At 34.2% G+C, this 22,805-nt stretch overlaps 1 protein-coding gene across 1 annotated transcript in view; it reads left to right on the plus strand.

Moving 5' to 3' along the window:
• Positions 1-22,805, plus strand: part of LOC133337583 (nuclear pore membrane glycoprotein 210-like) — a gene marked incomplete at its 5' end in the record, with an annotated part of 115,892 nt that overhangs the window by 21,192 nt on the left and 71,895 nt on the right. The window contains 4 exons of the mRNA XM_061545798.1: positions 10,238-10,356; positions 11,920-12,018; positions 12,246-12,479; positions 12,541-12,690. Of these exons, the coding sequence (XP_061401782.1) occupies positions 10,238-10,356; positions 11,920-12,018; positions 12,246-12,479; positions 12,541-12,690 (602 nt within the window). The remainder of the gene's footprint in view (positions 1-10,237; positions 10,357-11,919; positions 12,019-12,245; positions 12,480-12,540; positions 12,691-22,805) is intronic.

Here is a 22,805-nt window from a genome sequence, read left to right on the forward strand (position 1 = left end):
CATATATTTTTTTGTCGAATAACAAGTTTTAAACCCAGTGCCAAAAATCATAAAAAAACTTCGAAAGTTAACTTTTTTTTTATTAAGGGGTAAAAAATTGCTGAAGAGTGACAGTCAATATTTCGAGTAGTTCACGTGATAAGCAGTACGTATTATTTGAAAATCCACCCAACCGGGTTTAAACAAAAACCTGCGACGAACGAGCCAATGAACTTTGGCACAACGAACCTAGGTGCTATGTGTCAAGATCTATCTGGCCGACTTTATCAACCAAGAGAACAAACTCACTGTTGGACCTGAGTAAAGCTGAAATTCATTACTGGTCATAGCAATATCAGGACCTTTACCAGTAAGTGGGACCATGATGTTACTGATTACTGCAGACTCTGTGATGACGAGGAGGAGACAGAGACAATTGAGCATCTCCTGTGTCGCCGTCCAGTCCTGGCCTACAGACGGCACAGATTAGTGGGTGCTCACTTTCCACCGTGTCTAAGCTTCTTTTGAACTTTGGAACCTGATTTAATCTACAGCATCATTAGAAACCTAACGTTGTTGGGAAAGTGCAATCTTAGCACGTAATATGTTTTCTGTCCAAATTTCTATAGCCATCGAAATTATTTCCTACCTACCTCCTCATACTTCCTTATCTTTTCTATCCCACTTTCTCCCCTACAGATCTCTTCATATCTTTCATGGGTGATCACAATGGACGGGGCGGTATCAGAGTGCTTGCAGCCACATTAGTGACTGCACATCTCCAAACCTAACCTTAAACAAAAACCTTAGCTAGTAATTTAAAACTCAGTTAGGATTTTTCTTCTATCAACATGAGCATTCAGATTTTGGCGGTCTTGCTTGGTTCAAGATTTTTGTGTTGTATTGTGTATTTAGGCCCAACTGAATACCATGTTTACTTATATTTCATTAATCACAACTCTTATGAGTCGCTTATGGGCGATCCATATAAAAAGCGAAACGCAATAATTTGTTTACCTTGTTTTCATTTTTTCATAGCTACAGTTTTACGGTGATATAATGTTTTAATACATTTGATTTCTTTCCTACCATCATTATTGACATCATTTTGTTGGCCAAAAACAAACACCAAAATAAACAAACATTCAACAAAAAATGATTTAATTGAAGTTGTTCATAACTTTAAATACCCATTTTGACTTTGATTGCATGACAAGCGATGAGTATCTATTGCAAATCCCACAACAATATATGACAATAAATGTCAATAAAAGTTTTTACATTGACGTTTTTATGTGTGTGTGTGTGTGCGTGCGTGTATGTACACAAACACACATTTGGTTGTCATCGGCTATCCTGCTGTTGTCAACGTAATAAATATCTGTGTTACTCCTCTTCATCAAACATTATGTCCATGGTGACCGGTGGTTGTTCTTCCTTCATATATTCATGTATAATACATCTATCTATGTTTTTGGTTTAATAAACACTGACGTGTGTGTATGCGTGTATGTGTGCATTGGTGTGTCAACATTGTAGCTATAGTTTCTGAATGATTCAACTCCCACAACAATTACTGGCCGGGTCTCGTGCGTACCCTGTTTTCGTATTTTCAACACAGCGGTAGTTTGTCGAATTCCGTCTGTTTGCTTTTATTTGGATGACAACTTTTGTTTGTTAATAAAACGTGCTCCCGTTCGAAATGCGTGGACAGTGGAACTGTATTAATAAGATTACAATTATTTTTTAAATAGTATTAATATAATATACCAACACCTTGTGGGGAATGGTATGGTCACTACATTCAAGACTTGAGGCAATTATTTCTTTAAATAATTTTCGTAAATTGCCTTATATGTTTACATGACCTTAGATAATCAGAAATTGCCAAATCTGCCAAAACGTTTCAGCACGCCAAATTTATTTGCTGCACTGAGATTCCAAGCCTGGACTTCAATCGTAGATATATTAAAAGTGGATCAGTTATAAATGACTGAATGAATATAATGAATTTCCAGATTCTCGTTAAATATTTTCATTTTCCAATTTCTTCTCGCTACCTGGTACCTCCACAGAAACTATTATAATTGGACGTACTCCGAGGGCCGCACGGGTGTATCATAATCCTGAAATAACGGGTATATCATTAACCCATTTTAACGAACTGGTTTCACTGTAACAATTTCTGGATATAACTTGCCTGGCTACACATTCATGTATATTATTCTGCCCGACAAGTTATCATAATTTATCCTGTTAATAACAATAGAATAAAGCAAAAACAAAACGAAAAAAGGAAAACGAAACGAATGGCTCAATCCTCATTACGGATGACATTTACATACCATTCATACGAATGAATGGACACATTTCCGGATACGCACCATAAAATTGTAAATAGCCAACGAATGATGTACCACTGACCACACAACAAATAAACGATGAATTTATTGGACAGTTACAAGGCTGACAAATGACATTTTTGTGCCAATGAATACCCAGCACCTGCCAGTGATTCTGTTATTTAAATCAGTGTTGGCGTTGGAATTTAAAATTAATACGATGATACTTGACGGATTTACAAAAATAAAAGGGAGAGTAATTAAAAAAAATCGAATAGTTTGTCGATTTTCATGCATCGTTTTTATTTTTTTGCCTTGGCCAGAATTTAGACCTTTTTTGATATTAAAGTTAACCCCCTGCTTATTATGCAAATACTATTCCGAAATCCTATTTCAGTAAATATAATGTCAGAAGCAATTATATTACTTCTAATATTACTGGACACAAATACTAAATTTGCTATTTTAAAAATAATAATTTTTTCTTCTAAAATTCCGACCCACACATTTTCTTTATGTTTTATATAAAATATCTAAAAAAACATGAAAGGTTTATAAAAGGTCTACTCTAGCCAAAACTGGTATGGGCGATAGACAACAGTCAGTCAAGAAAAATAATTTACAAAATTATTTTGTTGTTGTTTTTGTGATTAAAGAAAAATCCTTATTTTTGATGGTGGGTATGATAACTCCTCGCTGCAACATCGGAATCCGAAAATTCCAACTGTGTCTGATTAGGATTATTGACTTCGCTCAAAAATTAAAAAATGGCGGACGTTTGAAAAAAGGTTTTGTTCATATGCTAATACTATCGGTCGGCTAATAAGGTTTTATAGAAAAAAGTCAATAAAATTGGACATAAAGACAATGTTCGATGTCTTTATGATATTGGGATATAATCACTAAGACTGTGTACAATAATTTGGCAAAATGTTGTGAGACAGATCAGTGAACGGACGACCCGATTTGAACCATAATGAACCAACATGTTGCGAGACAGATGAATGCTCTTTACTCTGATATGTGATCTACAATTTACTTGAATTGATTATGGATTGTAATATATTAATATTTGTTTAAAAGTAAATCATATTGAAACATAATTTTATATCATTTGGATGACCCGATTTCAACAACCGCATACTTTAAACAAGCCTGTATCACGTTGGCAGATGGGACAATATTGTTAAAACAAGTAAATCTATCGGTTGAGGCCGACTATATGATACCAGGGTGCGAAGAATGATTAAAATACGCTCTTTCTCACGAATGCTCATGGCGAGAATTCGAATGTTTTCAATTTATCGCGAATGATAAAGATACAATGAATGACCAAGCATTTGCAATCTCTGGCGAATGTTCGCATTGTACGAAAAATGCATGAACGATAAAATTTCGCTGCAAGCGTCGTCGATTCATTCTTTCGTGAGCATTTATTGCTGAAGAACATTCTTTTGAAAAACTCAAAAAACAAATGTTTGCGAATGCTCGCGAGCGCTGTTAAAAATAAAAACAAAAAAAAAATATCATAAAAAAGTAAACAAACACAAACAACGACAGACCCACGACAGAGGGGTCTACGATCAGAAACGACCCGAGTCTTACTCGGCCAACGTTTGTCACCTCAGCCCATTGTGTAAAAGCAATAGGGCTGCTACAACAACAACAACGAAAGAATGTGTTCTCTCGGAACTCATGTGTAGTAGCATAAAGTGTGTGGACAACAAAACACATGTCCAACAACTTTTGTTTTGAGCATTCGCGAGAATTCGGGAATGTTTGATTTCATTCGTGAGAGATTGTCAGAAGAATTTCAACCACCAAACGAAACGAACGATCGTTGTTGTGTGCTCTCACTCGTTTGTTAATGTGTGTGCGAACATTCTTTGGCGAATGCTCGTTTGGTAAAGAATTTTTTTTTTCGATCGTTCCCACGCCACTCTTACCCGCCCCTGCCGACCGAGGGGGCCTCCTCCCCATAACGTAGGGAGAACGTACACCCCATAATCCGGATTATGGAGGGTTAGTAATGTTGGGAAACCCCGGCTACATTAAACATCAGCCGGTTATACAATTTAAAGTTAATTCAACAAAACAATAAGGACAAACACAAACATAAACATCTGGCAACTGCTTGCACTCTACAGTTCTAAACGTAGAATAGAATTTTTTATTACATGTATTGGATCAGATAAAGAGATGCGATTATACAGGTTGTTATATATTTCACATAGTGATCTAAAGGGATTACAAAACTCATAATTAGATCTCACTAAAGGAAGATAAAGCGGTATATAATTACGAGTAAGACGTGCAGGTACGTTAAACTTGATTTCACCGATTAAAAATTTCGAGTCAATTTGACCGCGTAAAAGTTTTATTAAAAATATAGATCTTAGCATTAAACGTCTTCGTTCTAGTGTTGGAAGATTAATAAGTTTTAAACGATTTTCATAAGGGGGGAGTGCTTCAACTGTACTCCAAGGCAAACCTCTAAGAGCAAATAACAGGAATTGTGTTTGGACAGATTCGATTTTTTTAGAATAACAACTGTAAAACGGACTCCACAATACACATCCATATTCTAATGTAGGCCGAACTAGACTAACAAATAAACGTTTTGTCACATAAGGGTCGTCAAACTCTTTAGACCATCGTTTTATGAATCCTAGTAAAGATTTGGCTTTATTTACGCATGACTCAATATGCAAATTAAATCGCAATTTATCATCTAAGATAACGCCAAGATCAACAAAGGAGTCAACATTGTCTAATCAGTAGGAATTGAACGACATTTAGATAGGCATAATTTTTTACATTTTTTAATATTTAGTGACATGCCGTTAATACTACACCAGTATTCAAGAGAGTTCAAATCATTTTGTAGAGTAAGGGCTTGATTTTGTGAGTCTAAATTTCTGAAAAGTTTTACATCATCAGCAAACATCAACACTTTAGAAAATTGAATCACTGATGGAAGATCATTAAGGTATAACACGAATAATAATGGACCTAAATGGCTACCTTGAGGGACTCCAGAACGAACATCAATATTTTTAGAGAAAATATCATTATAAGACACGCTTTGAGTACGGTTTTGCAAGTAGGATGAAATCCAGGACAAAATTTTGAATGGAAAACCCATGGCGTCCAATTTAAATAATAAAAGTTTATGTAACACCGTATCAAACGCTTTACTAAAATCAGTGTAAATTACATCTGTTTGTTGCTTTGTAGAAAATCCATGGTGTGCATGGTATGTTAATTCCATCAGATTAGTTAAAGTCGATCTCCCTTTTATGAAACCATGTTGACAAGGTGAAATTATTGGCGAAACGAAGTGAATTATTCTATGTGATACTAGAAGTTCGAAAAGTTTTGGAATGGCGCTTAATTTTGCAATACCCCTATAATTCTCAATAACATTTCTGCTACCAGACTTATGTAAGGGGATAATGAAGCTAGATCTCCAGAACAGAGGAAAATATCCTGTAGATAGCGAAAGATTAAAAATAGCAGTGAGGGGCTTATATAGTTCATAAGCACAAGTTTTCAATATATTCGCAGGTACTCCATCAGGACCTGGGGAGCAACAATACTTTATTGACACTAAACCATTCAACACTTCATCTTCTGATAGAAGAAAAGTAGGGAAATTATTTATTTTATCAATATTAAAAGCATAATTAGAGTTTAATGTGAATGTAGAGTATGTACTTTGAAAGAAATCTGCAAACATGTCTGCTATTTCAGCGGTATCACCAGAATCTTTGCTACCATACTTCATACTACTGGGAAATTCTCTAACTTTTCTTTTAGAATTAACAAATGTATAGAAGCTTTTAGGATTTAACAGAAGGTTTCGTCTCATTTTGGTCAGATGATTTGAATAGCATTTTAAATTCTCTGCATTGTATTTATGTCTAGCTTAAGAATAATTAGTATAATTTAACAGTGTATTGTATTTTTTAAACTTTTTAAATAATCTACTCTTAACGTTACGTAAACGTCTAAGATAAGGAGTAAACCATGCTGGCCCTCGGTCTAAACTAATTTTCAGAACCGGGACTGACATTGATAACGCATTATTCAACACGTAATAGAAATATGAAACACACGAATCTAAGTCATTTTCAAATTTCCAATTAGTATAAGATAATGTGTATCGCAACTGATTGAAGTTAGTCTTCGCAAAGTTTAATTTTCGAACAGGTTTCCTCTGCAGAGTATTTTTTAAAGAGTTATCTGGCAGTTCTAAAGTTATACATAATGTGGGATGATGTTTATCTTCAGGTTCTACAAAGGGTGAACATCTACATAATGATAAGTTTGGAAAGGAAGAAAAAACAAGATCAAGAATTCGGTTTTTGGTGTTTCTTACATTATTTATTTGAAGCAAACATCGATCATATAAAGTGTCCCAAAAGGTATCCATACCGGGTGCCGAGGTTGTTGACAAAACTGGTACATAGTCTATGTTATTCTCACCTGGAATCCATTTGATATGAGGCAAATTAAAGTCACCAAGACAAATCAAATCAAATTTAGAGGTTTGTAAGTCTGAAACTAGTTTTATTAATTGAGAATGTATTAGGTAAATGTCTACTTCAGAATTTGGAGCGATATATGAACATGTTAGAACTATTATATTATTTAAATAATTTATTTTGACACAAACAAATTCAACAATGGAATTTTCAGTAGTAATACGCTCTGAGTGTACAGCTATAAGAACTCCCCCACCATTCTTATTTAATCTATCAGTTCTATATATTTGATATTGATCGGACAAAACTTCCGTATCACGGGTATCTGGTTTTAGCCAGGTTTCCGTGAACACTAGAATTTTGAAATCACAACCAAAAGAATTCAAATGAACGTGTTTAAGTTTAGTGTTAAGGCCTCTAACATTTTGGTAAAGCAAGGATAAATGGTTTATTAGTTTTTTGACATAGGTGATACAGTGGGAATAACCCCGAAATTTACTGGGTTATTTCGTTCCCTATACACAAATTCCTTTACCAATACGCCGTTAGGCCAAAATGACCTATCTACGAAATCATTAAATAAAGTCGACGGGACAATAATTTTAAAAGACGATATGTCTCGTTGAACCATAAATTCATTCGTAAAATGAGCACCAAACGAAAAGAATGTATTTTGAATTAATCGCGAGCTAATTTTTGCGTCGATAAAACAGACATATCATATCATCGCATTGGAACCGCACTAAATTAGATATGTGATCTACAACGATATGTGTACTAATATAAATCAACCCATAACATGTCATTCTGAAATTTATGCATATTTCTGTAAATCGTGTAGAACTGCGGTCTATACCATTTGTATGCAATCGAGCAAAACTAAGCATGAGAGCGATATTCAAATTCCTGCCGATTTGAAGCAAAGTTTACAGCAAAGCGGGCATTTTAAGATTTTATTTGTATCGAACGAACGTTGCGTTGATTTCAGACAAAACTATACAGGATCATCATCTATGTCTGATCCGTAGTAAACGAAACTTTATACATTTCATTGTAGACTTAATTAGATACGCTTCATAAAATTTGGTCGCAATCGGACAAACTTTGGGAGTTTGGTGTGCAGTTTTGGTAAAATCAGATAAAAATATATATGGAATCTGTATGTAAATCTGAACCGATTTTTACATATCTTAACTCACATTGTTTAGACTTAATTCAAAACGATATCATCAAGCCGGGCGAAAATATATATGGGTGCTATATCTAAATCTGAACCGATTTTTACAAACTTTAGCACAAGTTATTCCACTCAATTATACTCAATTTTTTCACCTCAATTGGATAAATTTTGGGAGTTTGTACTATATGGAAATCTGAACCGTTTTCAACAAAACTTGACACACGTAAGGCTATAATAATTTTAGTACATAGTACAAAATTGTGTGATAATCGGCCAAACTTTGGGTCTTTAGTACACAATTTACATAAAATCGGAATAAAACATTTGTAGGAGAATCACGAAACTTAGCACACATCATTCTAGACGCCATGCCGAAATTCGTGCAAATCGAAACATATATAGGGTCTTTGGTGCACCATTTACATAAAATCTGACGAAAATATACATGGGAGCTATATCTAAATCTGAACCAATTTTTCACGAAACTTTGCACACATTATTCTAGAGTCAATTCACTACGCTATGCCAAATTTCGTGCAAATCGAAAGAAATATAGGGGCTTTGGTGTACCATTTACATAAAATCGGACGGAAATATACATATGAGCTATATTTAAATCTGAACCGAATTTCATTTTACGTTCCGGCGCCTGATTTTTTAGCAATAGTGCTATTAACGGATATATAGGACCCTTCTTTCTAGATTAGGGTATACTACATGTGATATGTCATAGGCTGAGGACGTATATCTGTCGGCAACCCCGACTGACACTTTTTTAAATATTTTAAATTAAATTTAAGTTTTTTTTTTGATTTCCATTTAATTAGATAATCAAATCACAAGATATATACGAAAAAAATCAGCACTTTCTTTCGACTAAGGCAAACAAAATCAGATCATAATATTTTCGGATATTTTCTTTCATCTCTTTGGAATCATGGTGGCTGTTCGATTGCGATAATAATAGATATAGAATACTTTTGTTTCGTTTGAGAAACTTGCAAATCTAATTGTTTGCTTGATTGTCCTGCATTTATACTAAGCGAAGTTTACGATGTGTCATTCGCTTCAGCTCCCTGCTCTGTATATTTTACACGTTAGTTATATTTGCTATCTGTGCCTATAATTCTGTGGAACTCTGTAAAAACATCAACCCATCTTTATATACCACCAAAAAATTATATAAAATTGAAAATTATACGATTTTTTTTCTTGATTTACAGCGGTACTTCCCATTTTCCAATATCAACTTATTAATATATAAAATGCCAATTATTAACTTTTCTAGTTAATAGTTTTTCATTTGTTGACGCTGTTATTGGCATTTCAGAGATATTGTTGTAGTGGTGTGCGCATACTACATCCATCCTGTTTTCAATATTATCGTCATCATTTGGGTCATGCTATGCCAGGGGTATAAGGCCATCGAACAAAAAGTTATGACGAACATGTATTCGCCTCTGAACTTTCGTTTCAATTCAAATGGACTTGTGCAACAAATTCTGCACTAAGTGGCATTGTACGCGCCTACTTTGGCATTACTTTCAGGGGAGCAATGCACAGAAAATTTACCAGAAATCCAAATGCAATCTAATGGTAAATATTAAATACCATTCTTTTGCTCTGTAGAGAGTTAAGTGCGCACACAAACACACGCACGCACACATACACAGAGGGGAACTTCATTGACTTGTAACTGCAGTCTGAGTTGTCGAAAGCCACTTGAGAAAATTCATTGCAGAAAATGATATACACTCTCCCCTATGGCCCAACTACACGGAGATAAATTTAAATTCTCAGGCAGAATGAAATAAAAAAAGCTTGCAACAAAAATATGGGTCAAAAGTACAAGTATAATATTATTAGATTTTGAAATTTAAGGTCAATAATATTTAATAAGTGATTATTAAAAGGTGAATTAAAACCTGATCTGAAAGGAGTTACTTCAAATACTGACGAATATATGTAAATGAACGTATAAACTCAACTCAATTTCCATACCACTTTCTTACTGTGTAACAAACCGTATTATTGCCATTGAAGGAAGGAATATGGAGCTATATGTACAAGACCTTTGCAAACATCAGAACTGCTACTTTACCACTATTTTTTCATTTAAATATTCTTGTTGTTATTGCTGTTGATTTTGTTTAAGTTCTTTTTGTTGTTACTGACTAAAGTTTATTTTTTTCTGTTCGGAACGCTTTCATCTATACACTTTTTTTCTTCTTTCTCTGTTGTTATTATAGGAGTTGGCAGAGTACTTGGAAATCGTTATAAATTGGGCGAAAAAGTGCTCGTTACCAATGGCGATAAGGCAAGCGGCAATTTTATAAAATATGATGTTGAAGTTCGTGATGCCGATGTGGTAAGTAATACCTTTCATTTGATTCCTTTTTTGTGCGCTACTTTATGGCCGGGCGGCTGATGCTTGTGGCCTGCAACAGCCTTCCGTGCCCTCTCTACCTCTACATTGGCCATCTATGCTGCGTGCATAGTACAATAATACAGAATATCAAACAAGAAAGCAAACAGGCGAGCAACCATCCAACCTATTTTGGAACATTTCATAATTTGTTTCCATCGAAGAGAAATACAGGCATGTCCATTGGAATGAATCCAAATGTTAAATGATTTCGGCTAATTTGATTATATGAAATTAGCAATGTTGAAGTGAAATTTAGACTATTTTTATTCATTTTTGCTCAGATTTAACTGCAATGTTGTTACAGTCTTTATTGGGCGATAACCACGTATTTGTCATAATAAAACGAATAACGGTTCTTGAGTAATATATGTGGATAATTCTGTCTGTACTTCCTCGTAATACGTATTATAAATGTAAATAAGAAGGAATATTAAATAAAACACTATCCCAGGTCCATATAATTTCTATGAGTTTTAGATTAGCTAAATTGGCACAACTGTTTAAAATTTACATTTGCCTTCTAGCATGGAATTTTGTAGATGTATTTTCCGTACATTATATCCATATAATTTCTATGAGTTTTAGATTAGCTAAATTGGCACAACTGTTTAAAATTTACATTTGCCTAAATAAAACACTATCCCAGGTCCATATAATTTCTATGAGTTTTAGATTAGCTAAATTGGCACAACTGTTTAAAATTTACATTTGCCTTCTAGCATGGAATTTTGTAGATGTATTTTCCGTACATTATATCCGCATAGTTATGAATCGTCTTCTAGGTTGTCTATATATAAACAAAAATCCCTCAAACTTCTAAATAATGGACCAGTCTTTTGTTAAATCTGCTACATTCCAATACCAAATTACAGTAATTCATTTATGACCTTAACTGTACAGTTTGCACCATTACAACACAGGATGTATGCAAAAAGTCTGACGATTGCAATTTCAACATTCCTTTTCATTTCGTTTCAATCAATCCCCTCCCCACCCCCATGCAATGCGCCTTTATTTGAATTCAATTGTGAAGTAAAGTTTTTTTGTTGTTTCCTCGTTCGCTTGTTGTTAATCGTTTTTTATTACATTATTCATCGTATCGTATCGTTATAACGTATCGTAAGGGGAAACTTGCCAATCAGAGAATATGGTGCGGTTGGCCAAAGTCAATATTTGGCAAAGTTGTGAAACAAACAAAAACTCTAGCCTACTAGCAATCATTGAGAAATTGGTCAATACTCTCAAGTTAATCATGGCCCACAATTTGGAAATGAAAAATGGGGTTGCTGCAATGACTAGACATTTTAGTTTTTTGTTGTTTGTTTTCCATGGCAAGTAATTAAAATATGTTCTGGATCATGCATAAATGAATTTATTAAAGAAACATGTGGATGGAGGGAATACTTCCTTCAGTTCCATACTTTAGTCGTTGAAGGAGCTGTACTTGTAACAACATTTACTGACATTTTATTTATTTTTGTCGTCGTTTCTATTTCTTTTCAGATACAATTTGAAAAATCTTATGATATATTTAGTGGGTCTCTTTATCGTGGACATTTTGTTGTGCGCAATCATTTGCAAGTTGATAAATTTACAAATTTGGTAAGTTTTCCAATGGAAACAACGGGCAGTAGCTGTGCTGCAGATTATAGTGCTCTCGTCGAGGGTCTATCTGCACTGCTTTACGACTATTCAATGCATTGAAGTTATATTGCAATGATATAACGACATCATCATAAAAACAGTGGACTGAATTTAATTTTTATTTGCAACTGCTTAATCGTCCATTAATTTAATGGTGTGATTTTTTTTGTTTTGTTTTCTTAAAGGTGGCCAAGAACATCTCAAAATGCTCCACCCTATTGGAGAAAATTCCTGTGAAATTATTCACATGCGTCCTTAAATCGAAACAAACATTGGGACAAAAACTGCTGGAACACTATAAGGTTACACCGATATTTGAGGCTGAAACAGGTCGCTATGCGTGTCAAATTGATTTGAAGACAACGTTTAATGAGGTCCTGTCTATTGTCAAAACCAATGACATTCATTTTGAAATGGAGGTAAGTCTTGTGCTTTGCTGCGAGAAGACTTTTTACATCAATTTCAATTTTATCTTTTAAGGTTTCTTTGCCAAATGGTCTGACCGATAATATTTCACTAAAATTTGTTCCCGGTGTTAAAGTGTCACCTGAAGCATTTGCTTCTGAAAATGATGCAGCTGAACAAGATTTAACAATAACTGGTCTTGATAAAGTTTTGCAGAAAGTTGAGGTAAGTTGTTCGTCATTTTAATTTAGATATTATGGAAAGTGTTATATACAATTAATTACATTGTGCAACAACCTGTTGGGTTGGATTTATTTTATCGGGGATTAAATAACGTTGAAAGACAACAACAATGTTATCTAAAAATCATTTTAAGGAAATTTCTCATAATATTTTTCATTGTGTTTAATAGTTTGACTTATTTCCAAATTATTTTGTACTCTGAGAACGATTTTGAAATGTTTCCCTTTACTTTAAAAAAAGTACTAAAACAGACCAAATATATAGTAACACCCTTGGCCAAATTGTCATTAATTTAAATGCAGAGTTTGTTTTTTTATTAGCAGTTCTATTTTGCAATGTGGCGAAAATACAATTACAAAATTTTTCCATCCTTTCTCATAATATCAACTGATCGATTCAAGGACAACCATGGCTACATAAACTCTGTTAATCAAAAGGAGCTGAAAATTTATAAGTCCAATATTCTCGCGCCAGATAATAACATTTGTTGCAATTCTATTGGTTATGTGCGGTTTAAAAACTATAACACAGACTTTCCATTTAATTCTCAATTCTATAAACAAAATAAATGTTCAAAATGGTGAAAAAACAACAAGTATTTCCTATTTCTAGAATTTAGTTTTTTGTTGCTGCTTCACAATTATTTTGTTTGCTAATATCGTTGAAGCTTTTTCATTGTTGTTGTGTTTGTCTTGCTCTCATATTCGTTACACAAAGTTTTGTTGTTATGAAAAAAAGTATTTACTTTTTATAAACTTGCCAAAATAAAAGAGCAAAGTCAAAAATGGTATGAAAAATAGTTGGGAATAATTTAAAACTTGAAAATCCATTTTTATTTACAGAACTTCGTTAGGTACGCATAGCTCTTTACTTGTTCACTTCATGTCTGCGTCCCACCGCAACAACTGTCTCTCCTCTCAAAATATTAAACTTCTTGGCTGGTTGTTGTAGTGGAGTTGTTGCACTCCTCCGCTCACCCCAAAACGGCCTGGATAAAACAGCAATTGACCATTATGCCCACAATTGCATTCAACTTGAATCTTGTAAATGTCAGCTTGACTTGGCAGTCAGTCATTCCAAAGTTGTTTCTTATCTATTTCGTTCTTACGTATTCTGTCATATAAGCTGACTTGACCACTTTCCTGCCTCTGAGTACATGTGCAAGGAGTTTGAAGTTATTGTTTTTTCATATAGCCCGAAATAAATATGTATGAGTGGAGAGCCAACTCGAAAGTAGAATTTCGTATCCTGTGTGGACTTTGTTTGAGGACACAATAACAGCATGAGCCATTGTCGTAAGGTACGTGTGGAAAAGGAAGGGAGGGGAGGCAGTAAAACGACTAAAAATAGTTGCATGTCTGCATAAAAATGCAATTCTCGCTAACACCCATGGTTGGTGGCAAAGGTTTGTAAGCGGGTGAACGGTGGATGTCTGTTTGTCTGAATGACTGACTGCTTGACTAACTGAATAAATAAATAAATGAATGCACGAATAATCCTCTATTCCTTCGTCGTGTATAGTTTTGTACACTTGGAAAATGTAGATCTTCAAAAGTTATTTTACCCAGAAACACATTTTTATATGTTTTTAATGAATAGCTTAATCGAAGATTTATAAAAGTGTCGTATATATATATATATATATATATATAAATGTTTTTTTTTGTCTATAAAATATTCCAAAGGAGTGAAAGTCTTTTATCTATGGTAGATCTTCTGGAAGTATTCCATCAAGGCTCAGTAAGGTCTTCTATCTATAGGAGAGCCTCAGAAGATCTTTTTTTATCTTTAAAATCTATACAACCGAATAACTCCAACAAGTAATCTACAATAAATGGAATAACTTTAGACGTCATTTTGTTCTCCGTGGTATTTGGAAGACATTTCAATCATTAAATGTATTATACAGGGCTGGAATTTTATGGAAGGGTAATAGAAAGTATTCTATATATAAATATGTCCTGTGTATATTATTTGTTATAAGTAGTTGTCGTTATATCAAAAATACATTTAAGGTCTTAATAACCTATTGTACAGTCGAAATCGTTTATAACGACTGTATCCGAAATTCCCGTGAAAAGTTCTTCCCTTTATTTGATATCGTTTGTAACGAAATATCGCTTATTATTATGAAATAAATATAAATTTTAAACAAAATTCACATTCACAAATTTGAAAAGTGTAGTTTTCATTTTTGTGGTCTGTCTCCTATAGGCGGCGACCAAAGGAAGGAAAAACATTACGAAAGTTTTTTTTAATCGAAAGATTGATTGAAGCAATACATGAAAAGTTTCATTGTTTTAGTTTTAATACGTTTTTCTTTTGCATTGTTTTTGTTTTGCTTCAATCGAAGAAAAAACCCAAAAAAAAAAGAAAAACTGAAACTATTGTCATTTATCCATCACTGGGGAATACTCGAATACCGCACAGTAAATGTTTTATTTCAGCATTACCTTCTGGCTTTGTGCGGCTTTGTTGTTGTTTTTTCATTTTTTTTTTGTTATAAAGTGTTACGTTTTTCTCTGTTCTTTCCTGGAATGTCGATTTTGTTCTAATGGAAAAGTCCCTGAGGAATATGTTCAACTTTTTTGTGGTTAGCTCGTTTTTTGCAAGTCGGGCCAGGTCAGATCAGATCAGGCCACCAATACATGGAGCGGCTGTGACTGTAGTTGTAGGTCCATATTTGTTTTTATATATAGTACATACATGCAATGTGTATTGTGGGCGGCTAATATTAACAGCTCTAACCGTTCATGAATAACCCAAATGGCTGATAATTGTGAAATGTGTTACACAACAGCACACATGAAATATATAAGCCAGAGTTGTTTTTGTTTTATTACAATTCCATTAAATGTATTTAATTAAAATTATAATAAAAACAACAAGAACACACTTAATATAGGTCACTGGTTAGTGAAATTCCATATGGACACGTCTCAATTTAAGTGTAAAAAACTATATATGTATAAAAGTATTTACAACAAATGTATGTTTTTCTGTTGAGCTTATGTACATATGTGAATTGTTTTTTAACACTTTAAAGGATCTGTGGTTTGCCCAGGGCATATAGGCATATACCCATTGGATCAAAAATGTTCCAAAGATCATAATGGCAATGCTTCATCTGAATTTAAATGTGGGGAGGAAAACAAAAGAAACTCAAAAATTTGCGAAAAAATAGTATTGAATCTGATGTGAATTATTGTGTTAAATACAAATTATTATTAATTGTGTTTGTAATCGCTTTACAATCAAATTCCGAATTTAGTTTTTAATTCAATTCATCAACTGTCGGATATAAATATCACAACTAATTACTTGCCGATTTTGTTTTTCTAAAGTTTGTAAAAAAAATGTAACTTCAGTATTACTACAGGTTACTGGATTCCATTGATAAATTCCAAACAAATGAGGATAACAAAAGTGTGTGTGTACGTAAGCAACGTTAAAGCCCCACAATATACATTCGATAACCATTATCTGTAAATTATATTAGAATTGGTACATATTTTGTAATAATATATAGCCTAAATAATAGGAATACAATTTAGAAAATAATTTATTTCAAACCAAGTAGAGTGCCTAATATTAGGTCGGGAAAAAAGAAATCCATTATTTTCATATGAACTATAGGACTTTATTTAACATGCATCGGAATGTCCGATTTGCACAGTTTTGTTGTGAGATTTGTTGCCATTTTAAAGGTAACTTCATAATGCCTCTCGCATAGAAGTCCTACTCTCTATTTGCAATTTTTTATCATTACAAAAATTTTGCAATGCAAGAAAAAGATGATAATCCGGACTGTATGGCGGATGCAATAAAACTTCCCAACCAAGCTCCTGAAGTTTCTGGCGAGTCACTGTAGATGTGTGGTGCCTAGTGTTGTCCAGTTTCTGGTTGTTCCTGGGCGATGTTACCACTGCTAACATGGCGGTTAACTTCGATCATTTCCCCGATTTTATCGACATATTCGAAAATTCCTGAACGGTATCTACGAAACCAAAATTGTACAAAATTGGCTGTTACAGTATCGGAACCATAAACACCATTCACAATTTTAGCCGCTTGGCTTGCATTTTCGCCTTTGCCCCAACCTCATATTAAAATTTGTTCGACTGTCGAAATATTTCTAAATAACATGTTTGTCTTGTACATTTACATATAATTCAAACCCACGTTTTTAAAATTATCTAAATATGGCAAAGAATCAGAAGAAATCAAAACCAACTGGATGATTTTGTTTGTCCGAAGAAATACTGTTTTCAAGATTTTTTTTGTATTTCACACAAAAACTGAAATCCCCTTTTAGAATCCAAAAATGACACCCGTAACGATGAGAACATGAAATATAAATCCAAAATAACAGTTCTTATCGGTCGGCCAATTCCAGTGGTAAAATTTTTCGTAAGTTTCTCCAGAATCCCTACTTTATTTCTGCGTTTCATGCCAGCATCGACACTTATTCAATATTCCAGCAGATGCTATCCGTCACTAAATCGGGTGTGGTGTAGCTCTAAGCGACGGAAGCCTCGCATACTCCTTAGAAATTACTCACCCAAACATGGCATACATTTGCACCTAAACAAACTAAGGCTTGTATGCAGGAAAAAATGGAAATATACTTGAAACACTTCTTCTTCTGTCGCTGATCAGCTTTCGCAAACTATACCAAGTCCCAATCACCATAATTTAAAAATATAAACGATTTTAAGTTAAAATATATAGACTGATATATTCTTAATATATTCCAATGTAATGCGGTACAAACCTCATCCTCAGGCTTTTTTGTTTTCTTCAAATAACTTAAGAAAACCTCCTTAAACATATTCGTATTTTCATATGTTTCAACCTAACCTCAACATACTTTGTCCAGCTAAGCTATTGGAAAAGAGGCTACGTTAGGCTACATAAGGTTTTTTTAACGTCTTCTCAAAGGGTAATCAATTTCATTGCAATGATATTACATATAGATAGGTATAATGTGTTTAAGCCATAAACATTAATTTATCGTTGACATCCTTGAATTATTTAGCCGTTGTTTTAATGAAGTGACCCAAACGTTCTTTCTATCCTTTGTGTATAGTCCATTTTATACATACATATGTTTATTTTTTTTCTTCTTTTCAATGGCATTTTGTTCCTTTGAAAGGACTCCGATTGTATGGTTAATTTATTCCGAACAAAAACAAGAACAACAACAACAGCAATGTGTGGTTATGTTGAGAATTAGAAAATATGAAAGTAATGTCAACGTTTCTTTCAATTGGTTCCGGCATACATTTGTCATTATCGAGTTTCCTCTTTGTGGTTGGCGAACAGACTAACCGACCGACCCTTGGAGCCATATGAACTTTTAGATCCATTGAACGAATGTGGAAATAGCAAGCCGGCGAATGAATGGCACTATAAATGGATGAATGAATAAATGCTGTGAAATGACCATAAAATCACATAATCCAATCCTTTTATGGCATTGTGTGAAGTTTTGTTCCACACAAGGAAATGACTTCATAAACGACCTGTTATTGTGGTTGCCGCTGTCGTTCCCGTTCCCGTTGTTGTTTTTGTTGCTATTGCAGTGGCTTGTCCTGATGGCATGCAAGTGTTGTTAAGATTCTTGACATGTTTTTACAATCATCCCCTGGTCCACTTTCCGTTTGTTCCAGACTTTCTTTTGTGATATGTCCTTCAGTTTTGTCAAGGAAGCAGCTGCACTCTTTCCCCTGTTGCGTGTCGTCGTTTGGTCCGTCGGTATTTTTGCACCTATCCCAGTTATTTATCTATTAACTATGGTTTGTTCTTTGAGTTTTTATTTCATAGTTTTTGTCATTCGTAGTTGTTGCTGTTGTTCTTTTTCTTCTGCGTCCTTTCATTTCGCTTGCTTGTCGTTTGTCGCTAACTTTTTCTTTGCCAGTGATTATGCGTTGTAATGGTAAGAGAACAGCTTGGGACAATGACAATTGTCCCAAGTCATATTCTCTGAACTTTTTGTACTTCAGTCATTCCAAGTGGTAGAGTTTGGTAATAGCATCGGTAAACAACTCTAGCTCCAGCAGTGGCAGCAACATCAACAAGAACAAGAATCAATTCATTTTGCTCGATGTTAAACGACAATGAAACTATTTTAGATTGAATGGTTTTGTATTATTTTTATGTTCACTCTTTTTCCACTTTATTCCATTTCCATTTCCGTTTCCTCTTTGCTTGCTTAGTTGTTCAACAACTTTGCATTGTTGTCATTGTAACAGTGTTTATCGTTGTCGTTGTCGTAGTCGCTCCTATTCGCTTTCGTTCATTGAAGGAATTCAAGTCCATTGCTAATGTCCTAGCCCATGTCCATTATATTTTCCTTATGCCACACCATCTCCCCTCTTTTCTCTCTATACCCCTCTCAGTTCTCAGTTCATTCGGTGCTGTTTTATTGTTGTTGGATTTATATTTATTTGAAATGTTGCAGCAGCCACAGCAGCAGGACCATTGTCAAATGTCCATGCAGTCCATGCCACCACCAGAGAATGACTGTGCGCCAACATGTGACAGCCATAGGAAATGTTGTTGACAATTAATGATCCATGATGTTTTATGGATGCAATGAGAATGTTTCTAATTCGCTGCATTTTTTCCCTGGTGCTCAACAATTAAATTACAGCGGTTCTCATCGTTGTACTAGTGATTGCCCAAAAAAAAAAAAAAAAAAAAAAGAAAACCCAATTCACAATCACAAATAAACATAGAGGTGTTGTTATGGTTGTAATTTTTTGTTTCAAACCAAAATAACAAAAAATAAAGCTTTTGTTTTCAAAACAATGGTTTCGTGCAACAGAAATTGACTGGATTCATTAGGATTTAGGAAACCATGTTTTGGTACACGTCGGTTACACGCTTTACATGTTTGACAACTAGATAGTTGTGTAAGGCCGATTAAAAAAGTTGCAATATTTTTGTAATATTTATTATTTTTGTCACTGCAGCAGAGAGAAAAAAGAAACGATCGTCATTACATATGGTTTTGTACCAAAATTTAATTGGTTTTTAGTTTTATAGAAACGCATTTGAGTAAGAGGGGAGATAACAACATTCTTTGCGGGATTGGTATGGGTGTATTTGCCCAGTGGTGAACTTTCAAAAGGGTTAATTATGTTTAAATATTTACATTATCTTTAAATATTGGTCATATTTTGACAGTTGTCTTTGCGCAGTAACAGGATACTTAAATGCAACATAATGACTCCTAATCTATATATATATAAAAGAGCTTAGTGTTAAGTCAGTGAGTGACAGATCATCGCCCAGACGAAACGGCTAAAGCTAGAAGCTTGAAATTTTGATTGTGGGTTGGTGTGTAGGCGTGAGATAAGGCTGGGTTTTTGGAAATTCGAACTAGAAGGGTACGAAAAGTACTAAAATGTACCAAATATGGTACCCTTTGTATTAGGCGAACGGGAAGAGCTAGAATTTTGAAATTTGGAATGTGGGTCACTGATGTAAAGTTAGGAAGATGTACAAAAGCGTTTTTGGAAATTCGTACTAGAACGGTATGAAAAGTCCTAAAAAGTACTAAATGTGATACCATTTGTATTTGGCGAACCGGTAGAGCTAGAACTCTGAAATTTGGATTGGTGGTCGCTGAGTGTAGGATAGATGTACCAACGGGTTTTTGGAAATTCGAACTATAAATATCCGAAAAGCACTAAAATGTACTTAATTGTGTACAATTTGGTTTTGGAAGCGTGTACTCATGTGTACGAAAAGTACTATATGGTACTATATTTGGTACAAATTTAATTTGGAGATACAAATCGAGCTGGAATCCTGAAATTTGAAATTAACATTAGTTTTGGAATTTTTTACCAGTTTCAGTAATTTATATTCATGGTTACTAAATGGTACTAAATTTGGTACAATTTGAATTTTATGCGAACCAATAGAGCTAGAATCATGAAATTTGGAGTCAGGATCACTGTTGGGGTGTAAGATCGAGATATGTAGGAAGTTTTAAAAAATTTTACTAATGTGTACTAAATTTGGTACAATTTGAATTGTGGGTGAACCGACAGAGTTGGAATCCTAAATCTTGGATTTAGCATCACTCTGGGGGTGAAAGTTTGGGTTAAGTGGGACGTTTTGGAAATTCGTACTACTGTGTACTAAATTTGGTACAATTTGAATTGTGAGTGAACCGAAAGAGTTGTAATTCTGAAACTTGGATTTAGCATCTCTGTTTTTGGTAAGTAAGAAGTTTTCGAAATTCGTACTACTGTGTACTAAATATCGTACAATTTGAACTGTAGGTGAACCGAAAGAGTTGGAATCCTAAAACTTGGATTTAGGATCACTGTGGGGGTGTAGGATTGGGGTATTTAGGAAGTTTTGGAAATTGGTACTACTATGTACTAAATTTGGTAAAATTTGAATTGTGGGTGAACCGATAGAGCTGGAATCCTGAAACTTTGTGTTAGGATCACTGTGGTGGTGTAGGATTGGGGTATGTAGGAAGTTTTGGAAATTCGTACTACAGTGTACTAAATTTGGTACACATTGAATTGTGGATAAACCGATAGAGTTAAAATCCTGAAACTTGGATTTAGGATCACTGTGGAGGTGTAGGATTGGGGTATGTAGGAAGTTTTGGAAATTGGTACTATTATGCACTAAATTTTGTACAATTTGAATTGAGGGTGAACCGATGGAGTTGGAATCCTGAAACTTGGATATAGGATCACTGTGGGGGTGTAGGATTGGGGTCTGTAGGAAGTTTTGGAAATTCATACTACTGTGTACTAAATTTGGTACAATTTGAATTGAGGGTGAACCGATAGAGTTGGAATCCTGAAACTTGGATTTAGGATCACTGTGAGGGTGTAGGATTGGGGTCTGTAGGAAGTTTTGGAAATTCGTACTAAAATGTACTAAATTTGGTACAGTTGTAATCCTGAAACTTGGATTTAGGGTCACTGTAGGGTTGTAGGGTTAGGGTAAGTTGGAGGTTTTGGAAATTCATACTACTGTGTACTAAATTTGGTACAAATTGAATTGTGGATGAACCGATAGAGTTGGAATTCTGAAACTTGGATTTAGGATAACTATGGGGGTGTGGGTTTAGTAAGAAGTATTGGAAATTCGTACTACTCTGTACTAAATTTGGTACATTTAAATTTGAATTTGGAATCATTATGAGGGTGTAGGATCGGGGTATGCAGGAAGTTTTGTTGGAAGTAGAAGGGTACGAAAAGTACTAAAATGTACCAAATATGGTACCCTTTTTATTAGCGAACGTGAAGAGCTAGAATTCTGAAATTTGGAATATTGATCACTAATGGAAAGTTAGAAAGATGTGCAAACGGGTTTTTGGAAATTCGACCTATAAGTGTACTAAAGGTACTAAACTTTACTGAATTTAGTTCCTATTGTATATATATTGAACATATATAGCTGGAATCTTGACATTTTAAATGGAATACCGGTTGGGAAGTGGTGTTGATGTACGGAAATGGTTTAAGGAATGTGTATAAAAGTGTAAAATGGTACTAAGTACTAATTACTCTCAGTTGAGTGTGTAGAGATGGAATCGTGATAATCGGAATTAGCTTTAAAAAATCGTACTTATTTGTACGAAAAGTACTAAATGGTACTAAATTTGGTGGAAGTTGGATTTAGGTGAACAGATAGAGCTGAAGTCTTCAAATTGAGAATTAAAATGACTGTTGGAGTGTAGGACTGAGGTAGATTATGAAATTCGTACTTATTGGTACGAAAGGTATATGTGGTACTAAATTTAGTACAATTTGGATGTTGCTTGAAAGGATAGAACTGAAAACCTGAAATGTGGAATTAAGATTTCTGTTGAAGATTGAGCTATAGAGACATCTTTGGAAACTCGTATTTATGTGTACGAAAAGTACTAAACGGCACTAGATGGATTTGGGTGAACGGAGAGAGCTGGAAACCCATAATTTGGACTAATGGTTGATGTTTGAATATAGAATTGAGATATGGAAGCATATTACCTATGTGTACTAAATAGTACTATATTTGGTACAACTTGATTACGTGTGAACGGATAGAGCTGGACTCCCGAATTTTTTAATTAA

Source organism: Musca vetustissima, unplaced genomic scaffold (assembly GCF_032173495.1).
Source record: "Musca vetustissima isolate MV318-11 ecotype Yass unplaced genomic scaffold, APGP_CSIRO_Mvet_v1 utg2048, whole genome shotgun sequence".
In the NCBI taxonomy this organism is placed as follows: Eukaryota; Metazoa; Arthropoda; class Insecta; order Diptera; family Muscidae; genus Musca; species Musca vetustissima.